Raw genomic sequence first — 18951 nt, 5'->3', positions numbered from 1 at the left:
AGGTACATTTTGAACAGCACCTCTGAAAGTCTCAACTTCTTAACTTGATTCACAAAAGAATCTGCAGTCACTTGGTGCAGAAAATGTTGGATGCTCTCAGCGTTGTCCTACCAAGCTTGTATTTGCAACTCAGCAAGAGTCAGAGTGAACAAAACTCCCAGACAGAGACATGCGAACCAGTGCACCCACTCACCCATGGCACATAGGAGTCTCAGGTTTGCACACTAAGAATGGTCTCTCCACCCACTCACTGTCCACTGCCTTCTGGGGCCAAGATTGCCAAATCACTACACAGAGATTACATATTCCTCCAGTCTCCATCCCAGACAGAGCTGAGGCAGGAGCGGTTAAGTGTGCAGGTACAGAAATGTTGCCCAACTCTGGGGCTCACCTACTACAGGAAGTGCTCCCCTGCAGGAAGTCTGTGCTGCTTCTGGTTGTCTTGAATTCATCCCCGGGTTCCAGCTGCTCCACCCAATGCTGACACTGAATCCTAACCCAGGCAGCAGCTTTGAGTGACTCTGGGCAGCTTTGCCTGTTTCCTTCTCTGTCACTCCACCTGTCTCTTTGCCAGTGAAAATAGAACGTAGTCTCTAAGCTCAAAATAACTCACTGACTTGACACCTTTCCTTTTCTACCACTTCTTGGGGTGAACCTGCTAAGGAATCAGAATATACCCTCCTCCTGACTGCTGTTTCACCTCCTCTTCTCCAAGCCTGGGGGTCCTGGAGTTCTACAATCAGCCTCAGACCTCCCTGGCCTCTCACCAAGCAGGATTTATTATGGATAGATAGTTGCTCAAACCTGTAATCCCAGCACTTAGGAGACTGAGGCAGGAGGATCAGTAATTCAATGCCAGCCTTTGTTACATAGAAAGCTTAAGGTTAGCCTGGACTACATTAAGGTTAGACTGGACTACACGAGACCATATCTCAACAAACAAACAAACCAAAAACCACATAGGCAACGAGATTCTGAGAATTCAAGACCAGTCTCCTCTACATAACATGTTCCAGGTCAGCCAGAGCTACATAGAAATTAGTTTTTAGGTTAGAAGTGTGACCCAGTGGAGGAGCGAATGTTTAGCATGAGTGAGACGCTGGGCTCAATCCCAGCACTAAAAGTGAAAATTATTTAACTCAGCATGTAGTACAGAGAATATTTGAGTCCAAGGTCAAACCCACACTCCCTTTATGAGATAGTCTACCTCCCTAAACCTTGACTTGGCCAGAGCCAGCCTTCAGGGTTGAAGCCTTTCATCTCTGAAGACCTAGGAGGCGTTTGCCTCCCTGAACATGCCCTCACCTGTTCCCCACAGTGGCCCTTGGATGAGACAGCGCTCAGAGATGTTAGTTGCAGCCTCTGTCTGCCTTCCTACAGCATTCTCCCTCTGGGAGGCAGCAAGACAGAACTCATGTTCACTGAACATAGGAAACTGCTTTCCACAGATCTCTGCTGAGTGCTAGGGGTAGTTGGGAGTGGGATTCAGGAAGCTGATCGTGGAAGGACAAGCTGCCTGGAATGGAGGAGTAGGCTAGAGCCCTTTGCTGATGGTAGCACTGATGAAGTTTAAGACCTGTGTGTGTTGAGTTGAAGTGATGTGCAGGGACAGACAAGACTTCTCCCCTGACCTATGTAGAAAGCTAACTGCTCTTCCCCTCGCTTGGAGATCAAGGTCCGATACTTAGGCTTTTTTTGCACTGTCCCTGGGCACAAGGACACAATCAGACTGGAAGATGGGGAGAGAGCAAACCTCTGGGAGCTTTTGGACAAGCTGGCATAGGACAGGTGCTCACACAGAAAGGGGAGTCAACTGACAGCCGAGACTGGCCCAGTATCCCAGGGCACTGTCAGACCCAGCAACACTGGTGGTGGAGGATAATAAAATGATTATGTTCAAGGGAAAGAGGGGACAAAGGATGAAGTGGAAATATGTGCTGGACTGGAATGCAAACACCTGGCTCCTCACTTCTTGCAACATATGATTCGATTTCCTGTTCTGGGACATGTTGGGGCAGGGACAGTGGGGGAGGAGAAGGGGAGGACAGAGAGGAGAGAGGATGGAGAGAGAGAGAGAGAGAGAGAGAGAGAGAGAGAGAGAGGAGAAGAGAAGAGAAGTGCTCGCTCATGTCCCTGGGGTTTTTTCAGACAAAGCTATTATCGGAATGCCAACCTGCTCCTGCCTGGCCAATTTGCATATTCCACGCTGAGCTCTTGGAAGCAGGATGAATATGCATGAGGGCTTGGGTAGAAAGTGAGGCTGCTAGGCTGTGGGCTAAGGTGGCTCATTGTTCTGTTCTTTAGAAGCAAGGCTTTAAAAAGCCAAGCACCTCCCTGGTCAGCAGAATGGCCTGTGCTTCCCCCTCCCAAGGGATAGAAGAGAGCAGACCCCAAGCTCAGACTGAAATCCAAAGGATGATGATTCTCTAAGCCTCACAAAGAAATACATAATCAGGCGCCATCAAGAATGGGAGTGTCTCTTCTCTAAAAGTAGCATATAATTACTCCCCTCTCATGAATGCTAATCTTGGAGGCTGTCTCAAGGATGAGAGTCACCTCTCCTGGCTTCCGGGAAATGAGGCTCCTCTCCCTATTTCTTGCTTTCTGAACAGGAAAAACCATGCCCCAGCTTTCAACCTCTACATAGATCCTATAATGTTCTATGTGATCAGGCTATGGCAGGAGAGCCAAGGATAGGATTGGTGTTCAACAGCGCCGCCAAGACGGTTTCAGTCAAGTACTTGAAGCTGTAAGTTATAATGCATCTTAAGGCAACTGCTGTGCTAAGGGTATAGATCGGTTGGAAGAGCATGCCTTTCTTAGAAAGCCCCTGGTTTGATGCTAAACATACACAAACCTTACAGTAGAGGACCATGCCTACTCATTGACAGTCTACAGCACTCTATGACCACTGACTGAACATGGTTCTACTTCAGATGTTGTAGTGTGAGAGTAAAACTCCTGTAATTTCACGGAAAATTCCAATTCGTCCCATGAAACTTAAGACCAACAAAACACTTGCCGTGACTGTCTCCCATCCTAAAACAGATAGAGAAGGTTGGAGAAATGCCCATCCCACCCCACCCCCATCATGCACTTCCACTCCACATAATTAAAGGCTGGCCTCCAGCACCATAATGACTTTTCTTCCTGGGACACGATCAGACTAGATTTAGAAAAGTCTTTTAATAGAAACTCACTTGAATTCAGGAACCTTCCCACAGCCTGACCACTAACCTACCTAGGACAGGTCCTCATAGGTGGGACTTTCTACTGCTGATTGACTGTTGAAAACCTGAACTTGGTGTGGGCTTTGTGACGAAGTTTGATGGGCCCTGAAATGCAGCTCACCATTCGGGCTTCCCCTCCAGCCCACTTTGTTATGGTGCTCTAGAACGTTGAACGGAGGAGAAGCCCAAGAAGAGCATTGGTTTCACCTGTTAACACTGTTTGAGCCTTCCTTGGGTTCAGGCTCCATTCAGAGCTCTAGGCACCTTGAAGAATTAAAGCAAAGTTTTCCCCATACTTGATGCGAACACCAGCTATGGGGAGGGCTGGGGATTTTGTCTCTCTTCTAGATGTGGTCAGTACAGCTGAACACCCAACCTTGACTCATGGGGACAGAGGGAAGGAAGGGCAGGTAGTACAAAATCTTGATGGATGGCTTTCACATTCCCTCTCAGAAAAGGTGAAGAAAACCCAGGCAGCCTTCTCCCCCTTTCCCTGATAACCTCCTCCTGCTATAAGAGGGTCCCAGACACTTGAGGTTCATTTTTAACCACCACTGGCTTTGATTGCTTCAGACACCTGCTGGCAGGATAAATTGGGGAAAAAGAAGTGGCTGACCTAGATCTGATAAACCCAAGGCAGGAAGAAAAGCGGAGGGTGGGGTGGGGAGGGGGGTCCACTAGTTTTCCTTTTGCTGAAACCGATGAAAAACCTGATAACGGGCAAAATGTTAAACTTCCCAAGGATCTCGTGCCACCAGCTATCTTTGGCATCTGTAGCCTTAGGACTGATGAGACCCGCCCTGTCTGTCTTCACTGTCACTGTTGTTCTGCCCCCAAAGCATCATTGAACATCTACTGGGGTGAGACCTACGTGTCAGCCCACCTCTGCTATGTATGTCCTAAGTAGCCTCAGGCAAGTTACTGAACATCTGGGCTTCTAGGTTCTCTCCCCTGAAAAACCCAGAAGGTATGAATCTATATAAATATATATAAATATATAAAAATAAATAATATAAATATATAATATATATAAATATATATATATATATTTTTGAAAGCCAGTTGCCTGAGAACTGCAGGGATAGTGTCATTTCAAGCTAGGAGATGAAAGGCCATGGGATTCAGGGTATGCTTGGGCAGGGTCAGCATCCATGATACAAGGGCAGCATTCGCCTGCTGGCTATAGAGGCTGACAGATGCCTACTATCAAAGCCAGAGACTACACGGAGGACTTAGTGCTGCTGGTCCTCAGGGCTGCAGGAAGGAGGAGCAATGTTACAATGCTTGTTCCCACAGGTCATTGAGGGCAGACAGGGAGCGGTGATAAATCTCAGTGCAGGAAAGAGATGTAGTCTCTCACGTAGTTGAGGTCAGCAAAACTACTTCCCTCTAGCCCTGAGCTCCAAGGCCCCCGAAATCCGACCTGACACCCCAATAGGAGACACTGCAGCTTACTGGTCCATCCCTAGTATTGTCTATCTCTTCCTAGCCTCAGAGTAGCTAGTTTCTAACACACATTTCCAAGCAGTGGAAACTTAGGAGACCACAGATAGCCTCCCTTTGTAGAATAGACAACCTCACTACATCACATGACACCCCCCACCCCAGTGCCCACCACAAAGCATCAGTGCCATGACCACAGACCAGCATCTGAGGACAGTCAGAAATGGTTTCCCTAGAGGGTTTGGAACACAGAGCCATCGGACACCACTCTCCAAAAGGCATGAAGGATATTAATTAAATGAAGGTTTATTTCAAAATTAGTCTGAAGAGTATAAGCTGGGTTGAGGGCTGGAGCCAGACTACATAATGAGTGGTGAGGGCACCTGTCTTCCCCAACACAGGTTAGAGGGAGCAGAGTCACTGGCCCTACGCCCGATCATGCATCCAATGATTACTAGCACTAGAAGCCAACAGCAAAGGACCCCGCGCGTGCGCGGTTGCTCATGTTTAATCCAGGTTAAGCTATACACGTTTAAATACACGCCGGAGGTTACGTGGTGTCATGCAATCCCAGTGATGGAATGACTTTCTTGCTCAGTGACCTCCTGCAGTGAGGCTGCTCCAAAGGTGAGGTTAGGTTGGACAGAGCACTGAAAGAGAAGAGGAGAGAGATCATGTGGGGGTCATGCTGAGCAGACAGCCACCCAGAGGACCAGGCAATGACTGCAGCCCTGAGTCGTCCCTTGAGGACAGAAGAGAATGACAGGTGTCCATTTCAATATCAAGCACCAGAGTCTCCAGGGCCCATGGACCTAGCTCTGTGGCTTTAAGAAGATGCCTTCCCCTTCCAAGCTTGTTCTTCATCCACACACTAGGATATACCTGAGCTACTCATAGGTTACTGAGAGACTTGTAAAATATGCTCTGAAAATATTAACTACTTTTATAAATTCACTGACATTTCAGAGGGTCACCAATGTCACATAACCCACCCTTTCAAACTTCTTTGAAAAACTTCTATCCTTGCAAAGTCTTTACAAGTCACAAGTTCTTCCTAATTTTTAACCTAAATTCTTCCTGTTGAAATTTAATATTCATCTCCCTGATCCTCATAGAAAAAGTACAGTTTGGGGTTTCATAACCAGATTCCATAAACCTCCTGCAACTCTTCTACGTTTTGTATGAATGTGGAATAAGAATTCATAAGACGTTGGGTCTAAACAGTGTGTCATCATCGATGGCCAGAAACAGACTAAAAGAAGATACAAGTAGACAGTGTGGGATTCTTCACAGGGGTCTACAATGAACCATTATGTGTGTTTGGTAAAAGATCCGAGCTTGGATCTGATCAAGCCTCTTGTTCCATTAGTTACAATAAATAAAGGAGACAGAAGGATAGACTAAATCAGGAAGAAACTAGGACAAAGATACTCTCAACTTAACAAATGAATTTCAGGAAAGGAAGGAGGGGGAAGGGAAGGCTATAGTTATTGTTGCTGTTGTTGTTTTTAAGATACATTTTTGGCTGGACATAGTGCTGATCCCAGCACTTGGAAGGTGGAGGCAGGAAGACCAGAATTACAAGGTCTCCGTCAGGTCCATAGAGTTTGAGGTCATCTTGGGCTGCATGAGATCCTGGAGGAGGAGTGGAGAGGTCGAGAGAGGAAGGATAGAGAGTGGGAGTGGGTGACAGACAGACAGACAGACAGACAGACAGACTGACTGACTGACTTAGGAGATAAATAATCAAATTGTATGGTGCTTTATCAGGTCCTGATGTAAACAAATAAACTCAAAACCATCGTATGGGGAAAAACCAAGGTGAGCTGTACTGTGATTCGGTCACCAAGGCCACTCAATATGCTTAATTTTGTAGTTGTAGCCTTCCCTCTTCCCCCTTTGTTGTTCTGGAAATGGACCCCAGGGCCTCATACTGGACAGCACTCTACAACAGAGCACCACCTCAGCCCTAACTCTTTAGTTGTGACAATGCCATTGTGGCTATGTGTCCAGTTCTTAGGTTTTAGAAATACACACTGAAATACTTGTGGATGAAAACTATAACAGAAATCTGCTTCAAAACAATATTCCTGGGGCTGGGGATTTAGCTCAGTGGTAGAGCGCTTACCTAGGAAGCGCAAGGCCCTGGGTTCGGTCCCCAGCTCCGAAAAAAAGAACCAAAAAAAAAAAAAAAAAACCAATATTCCTGGTTAAGACTTTATAAGACTGGAGAGGGCTGGAGACATGGCTCAGGAGTTAAAGGCACTGGCTGCTCTTCCTGAAGACCTGGGTTCAATTCCCAGCACCCACATCTGCAACTCCTGTCCCAAGGGACCTGACACCCTCTGCTGGCCTCTTTGGGCACACACAAGGTAACCAAACATGCAGGGAATATAGTACATAAAAAAAATGAATGTGGAAGATAAGAACGATCTTCCCGTTGCCCGCACTGAAGACTTCCACAGTAAAATGTTCAAGAAGCTACAACTGTGGCTCAGTGGAAGACTGCTTGCCTGGCATGAATGAACCCTGGGTCTCCAGCAGTACTCTCTTTCATAAAAAGTTATGAAGAGACAAACTTAATCATGGCGTCCTTCTCCTCTCAAGTACTGCAAGTATTAACTTATTTTCAGGCTTTGTTTTTCCTACTAAATGGGACCTGGTGCAAGAGCCACCAGATTTCTCCACAGTAAGTCCTTTGTTGGTGTCCTGTCCCTCATGAGGACTCACAGTGGTAACCTGAAGTAACAGAATCCCTTCAGGCCTGGTAGTGACACCTAGTACCTCAAAGCACTCACAACAACCATGAGGTGTGACTGCTGCCTGGTCGGCCTGGTGTGGGTGCTCCAAGAGAGTTTCAGCACGAGCTCTACAGCTTGGGCAGGAACTCAGAGGAGAGGACCCTTCAGTTCTGGGAGGAGGGTAGCTGCTCTCACCTTTTAAAATGTAGTCCGTTAGCAAAGTAGGCACCTTCTCGTTATCCTCCTTCATGGCGAAGAGAACTAGAGAAGGAGAGAGAATGGGAGATATGGGCCAAGATACTATCACGGTAGGAAGCTTAATTCTAGTGCTAGACAACTTGCACCCTACACGAGAGAGAAATGACTTGAGGGAACCTGGCACTAGTGAGTATGAAGTAGACACATCACTCTACAAGCTTCTATCAAGATTCAGAATCTTAAGTTGAGAAAGAATACACCTAGAGAGCCCCGGGGTTGCCTCTGCAATGTGAACCCACCAGTGACTTCTTTAAATTTTCCTCTCTTGGCTCATCTACACTTTCTATACATCTACCAAGTATGTATTTTTAACAAAAATAAATGATTGCCAAAATGATATGTAAATGTTAATATTAATTGCTGAATCACTAGTAATACTGTGCTGTTTTGTTTTGTTTTGTTTTGTTTTGTTTTGTTTTGTTTTGTTTTGTTTTGTTTTGAGACAGGGTCTTACTTTATAGCCCTGGCTGGCCTGGAACTCATCGTGTAGACCAGGATGGCCTCAAACTCAGAGACCTACCAGACTTAGCCTCTGGAGTGCTAGAATGAAGGGCAATAAACTGACCACGACCAGCTATAAAACTGTCTTTAAGGGGCTGGGGATTTAGCTCAGTGGTAGAGCGCTTGCCTAGGAAGCGCAAGGCCCTGGGTTCAGTCCCCAGTTCCGAAAAAAAGAACCAAAAAAAAAAAAACAAAAAACCAAAAAACAAAAAACAAAACTGTCTTTAAGGATGGTCTACTCACATAAAACATGTTATTGCAATAATTCTCATTTCCAGTTTACCGGCCACAAATGAAGTTTATCTAATGAACCTTTGTTCCTGTGGGGAGGAAATGAAGTCCCAAGTGAATGAGTATTGTTCACAGAGTACTGCCTGGAGCCAGTTCAAGGGCCCTGAAGCCTCAGACCCAAGGTAATGGCAAAGCTTTCTCCTATGGACTTTTAAGGATTATTTTTATTAAAAAAAATTGTATGTTGTAGGGTGAGACTAACTCAATGATAAGACAGTGGTCTAGCAAACGTAAGGCCTATGTTCCATTCCCAAACAAATGAATGCTTTTCCATTAATGAAATAACATGTTCTCATGGTCACAACTCACATTGCTGAAGTCAACTGTGGGGAAAATTCCATAAGAAAGGATCTGAGCCTCATTTTTAACATCAACAAAGGTATTCGACCACACACTCTTTCACCAACAGTCTTCCTTAAATGGGCTACAGTGTACCAGTCAGTGTAGTCTTTTTTTTTTTTTTTAAGATTTTATTTTATTTATTATATATATAAGTACACTGTAGCTGTCTTCAGATACACCAGAAGAGGGCATCGGATCTCCTTACAGATGGTTGTGAGCCACCATGTGGTTGCTGGGAATTGAACTCATGACCTCTGGAAGAGCAGTCGGGTGCTCTTAACCGCTGAGCCATCTCTCCAGCCCTAGTCAGTGTAGTCTTAAACCCCCTTATGAAAGTGAGAGAGCAACATGTCTAAAACAGACTTATCAATGAAGAGGGCTGAAGAACATGCATTGGCTTCATAACAAATATATCCTAACATAGAACAATCTAGAACAGTGCGTGAAACCATGAGGCAGTTCTGAGTGTGAGCTCACAGAGTAGGTTTCTTCTGGGACATGTTTCTATACTGTCTGCTTCTTCTTAATGTGCATATTTCATGTTTACAAGCAGGGTGAACGATGAAGGTCAGCGGGCCCTGAGTCAGGAGGCAGCTGTGACAAGAATCCAATGCCATGTTGTCCTGTTTTTGAGCTGGGTAGTGAAACTTGGGCAGAGTTATGACCAGGTGAGAATAGAACCTGACATGATTTTAACACATTAGAATCGCCATAAATCACATAAATCACCAGCCAAGGCCAAGGGAAAAGCACTATTGTCTATCAGAAAAAAAGAAAACCATAAAAACCCTAGAGTCTACCAGGGTTTTTGGTTTCTTTATATCTTTGGATATATAGTCATTTCAACTGAATTAAATGCTGGGAATCCTGGTTTCTTCTGTTTGCTTGATGCTATATCTAAAAAAAAAAAATTAAATTACATTTATTGTGGTGGTGGGTGCGTATAACAAGACGTGCATGTAGAAGTCAGAGGACAACTTGCTAGGGAAGTCAGTTTTTTCCTTCTACCATCTGTTCTCAGATATGAAACGCAGATCCTCTGGCTTGGGGGCAAGCCACCTCTACCCACTGGCTCTGTGAGGGTATTTTTAGATGCAAATTTATGTGCACTTAGTTGGTTATTTTGCAACTGAGACTGGGCAGACCAAATGCGATGCCAAGAAGACTGTGTCAAAAATGCAGTAACTCTACTTAGACAACATGTATCTAAGTTGATCTCTAAATTGAAGCATCTGTATGGATGGTCCAGTCATATTAGCTAGACTCTGGCCTGAGTCCTTGGTTCAAGGAGCAGAAGAAAAGAGAACAGACATTATTCATGAACTCACACAAGAATTTGAAAAAAATTAGTATTCACATAACATAGGAGGATCAGTATTCAGAAAGATAAAAGTGTAGGCTCTAAAAGGAATATGAAATGTCCACTCGTAAGAAGAGACAGAGTTAGCAAAATGTTGACTGGTAAAATCAAGCCCTGGGTGGAGGGCTGGGGATTGCTCGGTGAGTAAGAGCACTCGATGTTCTGACAAAGTCATTTGGAGCTCACACCACCTGTAACTGCAGCTCCAAGGGGTATGGTGGGCTCTTCTGGTACCTGCACACATGTGGCATAAACACATACATAAAAACAAATCTTTAAAACTAGATTACAGGGCTAGAGAGATGGCTCAGTGGTTAAGAGCATGGACTGCTCTTCCAGAGGTCCTGAGTTGAAATCCCAGCAACCACATGGTGGCTCACAACCATCTGTAATGAGATCTGATGCCCTCTTCTGGTGTGTCTGAGGACAGCTACAGTGTGCTCACATGCATAAAACAAATAAATCTTAAAAAATTATTAAAACAAAAACTAGATTACAAACTTTTATAGCTTTGAGCTGGAGAGATGGTTCAGCAGTTACAAGCACTAACTGCTTTTCTAGAAGACTCAAGTTCAATTCCCAGCACCCATATGTAGGCTCATAACCATCTACAACTTCACTTACCAGGGATTTGGTGTGTGTGTGTATGTGTGTGTGTGTGTGTGTGTGTGTGTGTGTGTGTGTGTGTGTGTGTGTGCGCGTGTGTATGTGTGTGTGTGGTGTTAGTGGACAGTGAATGCAGAGCCTTGTGAGTGCTCTGCAAGTGCTCTACCACTGAGCTATACCATGGAGGCCAAAAAGAGGTTAAGAGTACTTGGACTGAAGAGATGGTTCAGTGGTTAAGAGCACTGACTTCTCTTCCAGAGGTCCTGAGTTCAATTCTCAGCAACCACATGGTGGCTCACAACCATTTGTAACGAGATCTGATGCCCTCTTCTGGTGTGTCTGAAGACAGCTACAGTGTATTTATATATATTATATATAAAAATATGTTTTTTTAAAAAGTACTTGCTGCTCTTGTAGAAGACCCAGGTTGGGCTCCCAGCACCCACATGGTGACTCACATAGCTTCTCTTAACTCAAATTCCGTGGGTTGCTCTTTTGACCTCTGCATTGTATACATGTAGCATATGCAAACAAAAACATTCATACACATAGAATAATATATATTTTAATTAATTAATTAATCAGAAAATAAAATCTGATTTGGCATATCAGTTTGCACCTATAATTCCAACAGGTTGGTTAGGTTAGTAGAGCTCATAGCTAGCCTGGACTGTATATTGAGAACCTACCAGAAGAAGAGTAGGAAGAGGAGGAGGAGAGGAAGGGGGAAGGAAGGAAGGAAAGAAAGAAGGAGAGGGTGAGGGAGAGGGAGGAAAAGAAAAAGAGAAATACATTTCAAAAAAACAAAATGGCAGCCCAGGTGTGGAGGTGCACACCTTTAATCTCAGAGCTAAGGAGGCAGAGGGAGGCAGATATGTGTAAGTTCCAGGACAGCCAGCAGAGAGCCTTTGCAGCAAAACAAACAGAAAGGCAGTGGGTAGGAGGCAGCTGGAAAGATGGCTCAGTGGTTAAGAGCACTTGCAACTCTTGCAGAGGACCCCAGACTCAGTTCCCAGCGCCAACTCAAAGGCATCTAATACCTTCTTGTGACCTTCATGGACACCAGGCACACACATAGTGCACATACATATGGGCAGGTTAAAACGTTTGTACACATAAAATTAAAAGATAAAATAAAAAAAGCTGGGCCTGGTAGTACAAACCTGTAATCCCGGAGGCTGAGGCAAGAGGATAGCTAATCTGAAGCCTGCCTGGGTCTCATAATGCCTGGGCAGCTTAGTGAGCACCTGTCTCAAAGCTTAAAAAGCAGAGGGCACAGCTCCGGGGTAGCACACAGCAGTCTCTAGGTTTAATCCACAGTACTGAACCTCAGTGCATATTTATACAAATATAGAAATCTGACCAGATGGATGGACCTTGAAGTTAAAATTCCTGATTCTCAAGGACATGGTGTGTATGGATGTTGGCAAGACCTGTTTGCTGCAAACTCTGCTTTTGTCCTCGAGATGGATGAAAAGGAAGTATTTCTTCACTCTTAACTTGGGAATGGGGTACGGTAAGGGGATATTTGTCTTCCTAGTATTAGTAGAAGCCCCCTTCCTTTAACCTGACCAATAGCCCTGCACTGGCCCATCCTCTCCAGGGCATCCACAGTGTACTGAGCAGCCTTGTAAGCTGTCATTCAGCAGGCCCAGTTGCCTGGAAAATGGGATTTCTATCTGATCCACTGAGCATGTCACCAAGTCTTAGTCTAAGATTTTCCTCCTCCCAAGAGTGCCCAGAGGACACTGCTACTTGAAGCTGGCCTTTTGAACGTTGCACTATTTCATACATTCATAGATAGATGGATTCTGCCTACGAGAAGCATTTTATTACATGTTGCTTCTTCTCCCTGCAGTTCAGAATGTGTATTAATACGGATCAAAGCAGCTAAACTGGAGAGGCAGTCACTTCCTGGAGAGAAAACCAGACTCCATTCTTTCCAAGCAGCCTGGCCCCACCCAAAAAGCCTTGCTTCACATTAAAAGGACAGCAGGACGGACAGCAGGGCCCACCAACAGCTCTCTGCTCTAAGGGACCTAGGTATGGGCAGCCCAAGTGGAGAAGGCAAAGACCAGGGAGCTGTAGGGAAAACAGAAAACTCTGCCCCATCCCTCTAGTACCTTCCTACCCTTTAAAAAAAAACAAAAAACAACCTGGGTGTCACAGCAGAGTATTTTTAATTGCGCCTCATTGAAGAGGATACGATATGCAGAAATGTTTGCCCTATGCAAAGCCATCCTAAAGAAACTGAATCTGGGAAGTGAGAACAGGAGGCGCACAGGCGAGGAGGGACGGCAACTTAGGCCTGAGGCTGAGGAGGAGGAACTCACTGTTTGTCAGCATCTGCAGGTCTTCCACAGAGGGAGGAGAAGATTTCTTCTCATAAGGGATGACTGTGTTCAGGTACTGCCAAGACAAACAGGGCATGCAGACTGTGAGTCATGGTCCCTCTTGGGTGGAGGCACAGTGGGCAACCTGAACCTGGACCTAACTTTCCATCATATTCTGGACAATGCTCTCCATCCGTAGAACGCTGTTACTCTAGAACCTTCTTCCACCTCTTTACGTGTATCTCTAAAGTAGGCTTTCCTGTATTCAGTGGGGGAAACTTCCACTACCCCAACTGATGCATTCTTAATATGCTAAAGTCCTTTTGGTTCTCAGAATCCTAGGAGTGTTTCTCCTCCTGGGTGAGAGCTGGGGCAGTGTGTACAGTTGAATTCTTCACAGTGCAATTTGGGAAGAAATTAGTTCTCTCTTGTCAAAATGACATATCTACCTGAGATCTTGATTGTAAAATTTGCTCCCTCTTACAACAAAGCAAACCTCGAGGTGCCCAGCCAGTAGGCATCAAAGACCAGTAGGCCAAGAGATCTTGTCAGGCTCCTAGGGAGTCCTAGGTGATAACAGGCCCAAGGTCAACAGGCCCTGTTAGCCACGGTGAAGATACAGACAGCTACTCTATGATTCTGGGCCTCAGTTCTCCCAGGACCAGTGAGGGCTGGTTAGATGTTCCTAGTTTTCCTAGGCTATGGTCATACAGCTGTAACCCTTAGGATTCAGCCTTGATCACTAAAACAGCATATATACTTCTCCATCGTTTATTCCACATTTTCAAAGTTGGCAGTGCACACACTGTGCCTGTACACACCGTGCACATACTGCCAAGTCTACTAGATTTTGTACTCCATGAGGGGAGGCCCAGGACCTCTCACTTCTGTACCTGGAGGACCTAGCAGCAGATCACAGCACATAACAGGCAGTTGTCAAACTCTGCCGTAACAACCCAAAGTGCAAGCCACATCACAGATGCTGTAGTTTGAATGTAATGTGTCTTCGAAAGGTTTGTATGCAAAGCCTTGTTCCCCAGGGTCATGGTCCTGGGATGCACTATGGTCCTTTAAGAGGCCTTATGCTGGCCCTTAAAGGATATTGAATATTCTTTCTTGACTTCTTATGTGTCCCACCCCATTCTGTCTCTCTCTTTTCTGTCAAGTTTGACATGGGACTCCTTGTGACTACAAACACATCCACATGATGTCACCATACCAAATGCCAAACTGGTAAGGACACCCAATAAAAATAAATTGGTAAAACTTTGTTTTGTTTTTTTTTAAGATTTATTTATTTATATGTAAGTACACTGTAACTATCTTCAGACACACCAGAAGAGGGCATCAGATCTCATTGCAGGTGGTTATGAGCCACCATGTGGTTGCTGGGATTTGAACTCAGGACCTCTGGAAGAGCAGTCAGTGCTCTTAACCACTAAACCGTCTCTCCAGCCCAAGTTTGTTCTTTCTAAAGTTAATTGCTCTGGGTATTTCATCATAGTACTTCAAAGCTGACTGCAAGTTACTGTCAAAATGAAGGCTAGAGAGTGCCACAGCGTGACTTAGACTTACAGAGTTGGAGGTTGAACAGGCAAATATTGGTGGCACAGGCTCAGCTGGCCATCAAAAAGACAGAGTTGAGTAGTCTCTAAGATGTGTTCTGTTCTGAAACAGATCCCCCAGTGCACTTTATTCTTAAAGCAAACTAATTCATAGGTCTACATTTGATGTGGAGTTTTAAGTTTTATCCTTGTCCCGGGATAAAAGACCTAAAACAAAATAACAACAACAACAAAATGACCTTTGAAAGACTTTACCTATGTCTTCCTGACAAATAAAAGAAAATGTTAGGGAACCTCATGCTGGCCCAGATTTTGGGATAACTCTGTTGACTCTCATCTCTGGTGAGGAAATGAGCCGTCTGGAGGAATAAAGGAGCTATCGGGCTGCACATACCTGTCTGTCAGCTCCTGAGGAGCCAAAGGTCTGGCGGATGCCACTCTGCAGGATGTTGGAGATGCCCTCCATGCTGAAACGCTAAGGAAGAAATACACTCAGGATGGGCACAGACTTCCTGCCCCAATGTTACCACCCCAGGGACTTCTGTGTCCTTGCTCAAATGCTCATCAGCTGTCACACTGCCCTCGGTAATTGGCAGATGCGCAGAGAAGCCAAAATTCAAGCAAGAATGGGTAGCAGTCTTAGAGACTCATTTGGGTAAGTCCCTCAAGGTTATAAGACCCTTTTGTCATCCCCAGACTTCCTCATTTTATCCTGTATCCTGCAAAGAGAAAAATTAGACAGGACAGCTCGATTCTGGGGAACTAAGATGCAAAGATCTTAGTAAAATAGATGATGAAGTTTTCAGGAAGTGTAGGTTCCAGAAGTGGTCTGGTGCGGGAAAACTTTTCTTCAAGAGGCATGTGGCCCTGGCCTAATTCAATAGATCTGTACTAGAGTTAGGCAAGGGTGCACTGAAAAAGTCGATTAGATAATACTATGGACTTCATTCTATCAAGAACCTATAAGCTATCTGGTCACCTTTTAGCCATTCACATAGTCCAGCAATACCCTACACCTGCCCCAAAGAGACCAGACCAGACAATAACCCACACCAATGGTAGAGATACAGACCCTGGTTTATTTTTTCAAGGACCAGCCTGGAGAACACAGGTCATAGCTAATTATTTTTTAACCTTTATTCAGTATGTTCTCGCTCAGACCAGAGACCTTCTGGGAAATCAGGGAGAAAAGCAGCATTCCCTCCCTTCCTGACCCCACTGCCTGTCACAGGTTCTGTGACTGTAACTGTTTAGGGGTTCATTGGAGGGGGTAGGTATCAGGACATGTGATGGTTAGGGCTCAAGGTTGGCTGAGGCTAGACTTCTGGTTGCTCACATACCTTGAGAGGCATCTGGTTCCCCTTCTCTATCCGACTGCTCTGCAGGCTTAACCCCTTCTCTTTCCGCCTCTTCTTCATCAGTTCCCGCTGCTCCTTCTGCTTATTCTGAACCTCAATGAGCACCGTGATGAAAGAGTTCTTCACTTCCTTCTCAAACTCCAGCTCATCTCTGCGGGCCAGCTGGTGGACCAGCTCCTCCGAGAAGTCACGGATGGCACCCTCCACCTGGTCCAGCAGCTCTGTCAGCTCAGACCCAGACATGTGTCTCAGCCCTAGAGAGGAAGGTGCATTTCATAGTGATACCTACAGACAGGCACGGACCTGCTGGAGATGGGACGATTCTTAGAGAGAGCCCCTTCCTAGTTATGAAAGACTGCCACAATTAGGGGAAAGGCCAGGAGAAGAGCAGCATTATATCACATACAGAAGAGAAAACCCAACTCAGAAAGCAGAGGGGAAAGGAGTGTCCAAAAGGAAGCACAAGCACTCTGTGTCCAATGAAGGAAGGTGCGTGCCTAGCTTTGACACCTTGTTCTATCTGTCCCCTGTAGTACTCACATGGGAGAGGTCAGTGGAGGAGAATACTGATACAAGAGGTAGTGTTTTCTCTCAAGAAGTCACGGAGACAGAGCTCACACCAGAATGAACATGGCATGAAGGTGTACGGTCCTATCCCTCAGTCCACACTCCACACCATGGGAGTCCCAGGGAAGACTAGGAAAGGCATTGAAGAATGAAGCCTTGTCCACCAGCAGGTTACTTCCTGAGACAAATAAAGGGAACCGGAGTTTATAGACATGGGTTCCTTTAACGTTTTGTCTCTTAGGGCTGTGTGGTGTATAATAGATTTAGATCATCATCAATTAATTATTTCAAAAGGGGTAGGAGAGTCAGGCATGGTAGCACATGCCTTTAATGCTAGTACTTGGGTGGCAGAGGCAAGTTAAGCTCTGCAGGTTCAAAGATATTGTGGTTTATATTAGAGAATTTCAGAACAGCCACATCTACATAGTAAGTATTGCCTTCGGAAGGAAGGAAGGAAGGAAGGAAGGAAGGAAGGAAGGAAGAAAAAAGGAAGCAATAGAGAACATTTTTTTTTGGTTCTTTTTTTCGGAGCTGGGGACCGAACCCAGGGCCTTGAGCTTCCTAGGCAAGCGTTCTACCACTGAGCTAAATCCCCAACCCCGAGAACATTTTTTTAAAGCATGTATGCATGTTTTACCTACATGTATGTCTGTGTACCTTGTACTTGTTTGTAAATGGTACCCATAGAGGCCAGAAGAGGGCATCAGATCCCTTGGAACTGGAGTTATAAATGGTAACCATAAGTAGCCATGTGGGTGCTGGGAATTGAAATTACGTCCTTTGCAAGATCAGCCAGTGCTCTTAAATGTTGAGTCATCTTTCCAACTCTTGCTATTTTTTTTCTGAGACAAGGTCTCAATATGTGGCCAAGGATAGCCTCTAGCTCTCTCTTCTCCTACCCCTGACTCCTGAATGCTGGTAGGTAAGTGCTACCACATCTAGTGAGCAGAAGGGACTGTAAATCTTCTTGACACGTGTCTGAGAATGCAGTCAGTGGCAGAGCATTTTCTTAGCAAGGAAGAAGCCCTGGATGTAACCCCTAGCAATGCAGACACACAGACACAGACACAGACACAGACACACACACAGACACAGACACACACACACACACACAAAGAGAGAGAGAGAGAGAGAGAGAGAGAGAGAGAGAGAGAGAGATCCCACCAGGAAGAAATGACTTTATATTAGAAGCCAGTCACCTGAATATATTCATTACATTGTTTACAAGGTTTCAAATGACCCAGTATCCCATAAACACATAAATTTGCCACATGCCAATTAAGCATATTAACAAGTACTTAGGGAGCACCTTCGATTTCTCCTCTGTGCTCACTCTCCCTCCGCCTTTCTGCTTAGCCTGGGTATCTGATGACTCAGTTGGCTCTTCCTGCTTTGTTTTGCTCTTTGAGGCTGTCCTCCTCCTTCTGGTTTTTGCCATTTCACTTTGCTTTGCTGAGTGCTTCTATGTTTGGGCCCTTTGTGTGCCTGAGAATGGCCTGACTGGGCGGGTGGTGAATACAGCTAGGCAGCCAAACCCACTCCATCATCCCATTGGCTTCTTGTGGTGGCACAGCCTTGCCTGCCTCATCTCCTCAGAGCCAGGCAGTTCTGTTTTCAGGATGCTGTGCTTGACTTTGTCTCAGCTTTTGCCACCTCCACATGAAATTTGGACCGAGGCACCCTGACAAGCACACCTTCTGCTTCAGCCCCACTATCCACCTTACGTCACAGTAACATCTCTGCAAGAGCAGGCTTCCTCCTGCAGGGCAGCATGCACATAAGCATCCCTGAGACACCTGCTGATTTTTTATTACATTTTCATTTCACGCTTCGTCCAGCCCATCCTTTGTGTAGCCATTACTATAAATATGTGTTAGAGAGGTAATGTGAGACAGGCATTAAAAGACTGGACTCTGGAGTTAATTTCCCTGGTTTCAAGTGCTATCTGCACTGTCCTGATAATGTATAGGAAAAGTGCAAATTGGAAAGGAGACATCTTCACTCTCCACACTGAAAGAAAAAGGAAGAAGGCTGAGGGTGTAGCTCAGTGTTAGAGTGTATGCTACCATGACAGTACACAGTAGCATGAGGCCCTGTCCTAAATACACACACACACACACACACACACACACACACACACACACACACACGCACGCACGAGCATGCAGAGGGGAGAGAGAGACAGACAGACAGAGACAGAGACAGAGAGAGAGACACAGAGAGAGGGAGACAGAGAGAGAGACAGAGAGAGACAGAGAGACAGAGAGAGAATTTTCCTCTTCTTCATATCCCTTTTCTCTTAGAGTTTCTGTTTGTACTTTTCAAAAATATATTTAATTTTTAATGGGAAATAAGC

General features: G+C 45.3%; 1 protein-coding gene across 3 annotated transcripts in view; it reads right to left on the bottom strand.

The window, feature by feature from the left end:
- Positions 1-4959: 4959 nt before the first annotated feature.
- Fez1 (fasciculation and elongation protein zeta 1) overlaps positions 4960-18951 on the bottom strand; it is a 45487-nt gene continuing 31495 nt past the window's right edge. For 2 of the 3 annotated variants that reach the window (XM_087563908.1, XM_087563906.1), the window contains 5 exons: positions 16011-16282; positions 15065-15145; positions 13106-13181; positions 7610-7675; positions 4964-5323 (listed from right to left, as the gene is read on the bottom strand). In XM_087563908.1, the coding sequence (XP_087420034.1) occupies positions 5307-5323; positions 7610-7675; positions 13106-13181; positions 15065-15145; positions 16011-16282 (512 nt within the window). In that variant the 3' untranslated portion in view covers positions 4964-5306. Of the gene's footprint in view, positions 5324-7609; positions 7676-13105; positions 13182-15064; positions 15146-16010; positions 16283-18951 lie in introns of all 3 variants that reach the window. The other variant, NM_031066.1, reaches the window with a different exon arrangement.

Source organism: Rattus norvegicus, chromosome 8 (genome assembly GCF_021556685.1).
Source record: "Rattus norvegicus strain SHRSP/BbbUtx chromosome 8, alternate assembly SHRSP_T2T, whole genome shotgun sequence".
NCBI classification, from domain to species: Eukaryota; Metazoa; Chordata; class Mammalia; order Rodentia; family Muridae; genus Rattus; species Rattus norvegicus.
Note: the sequence above shows the minus strand (reverse complement) of the source record. Positions and strands in the feature narration are given on the sequence as shown.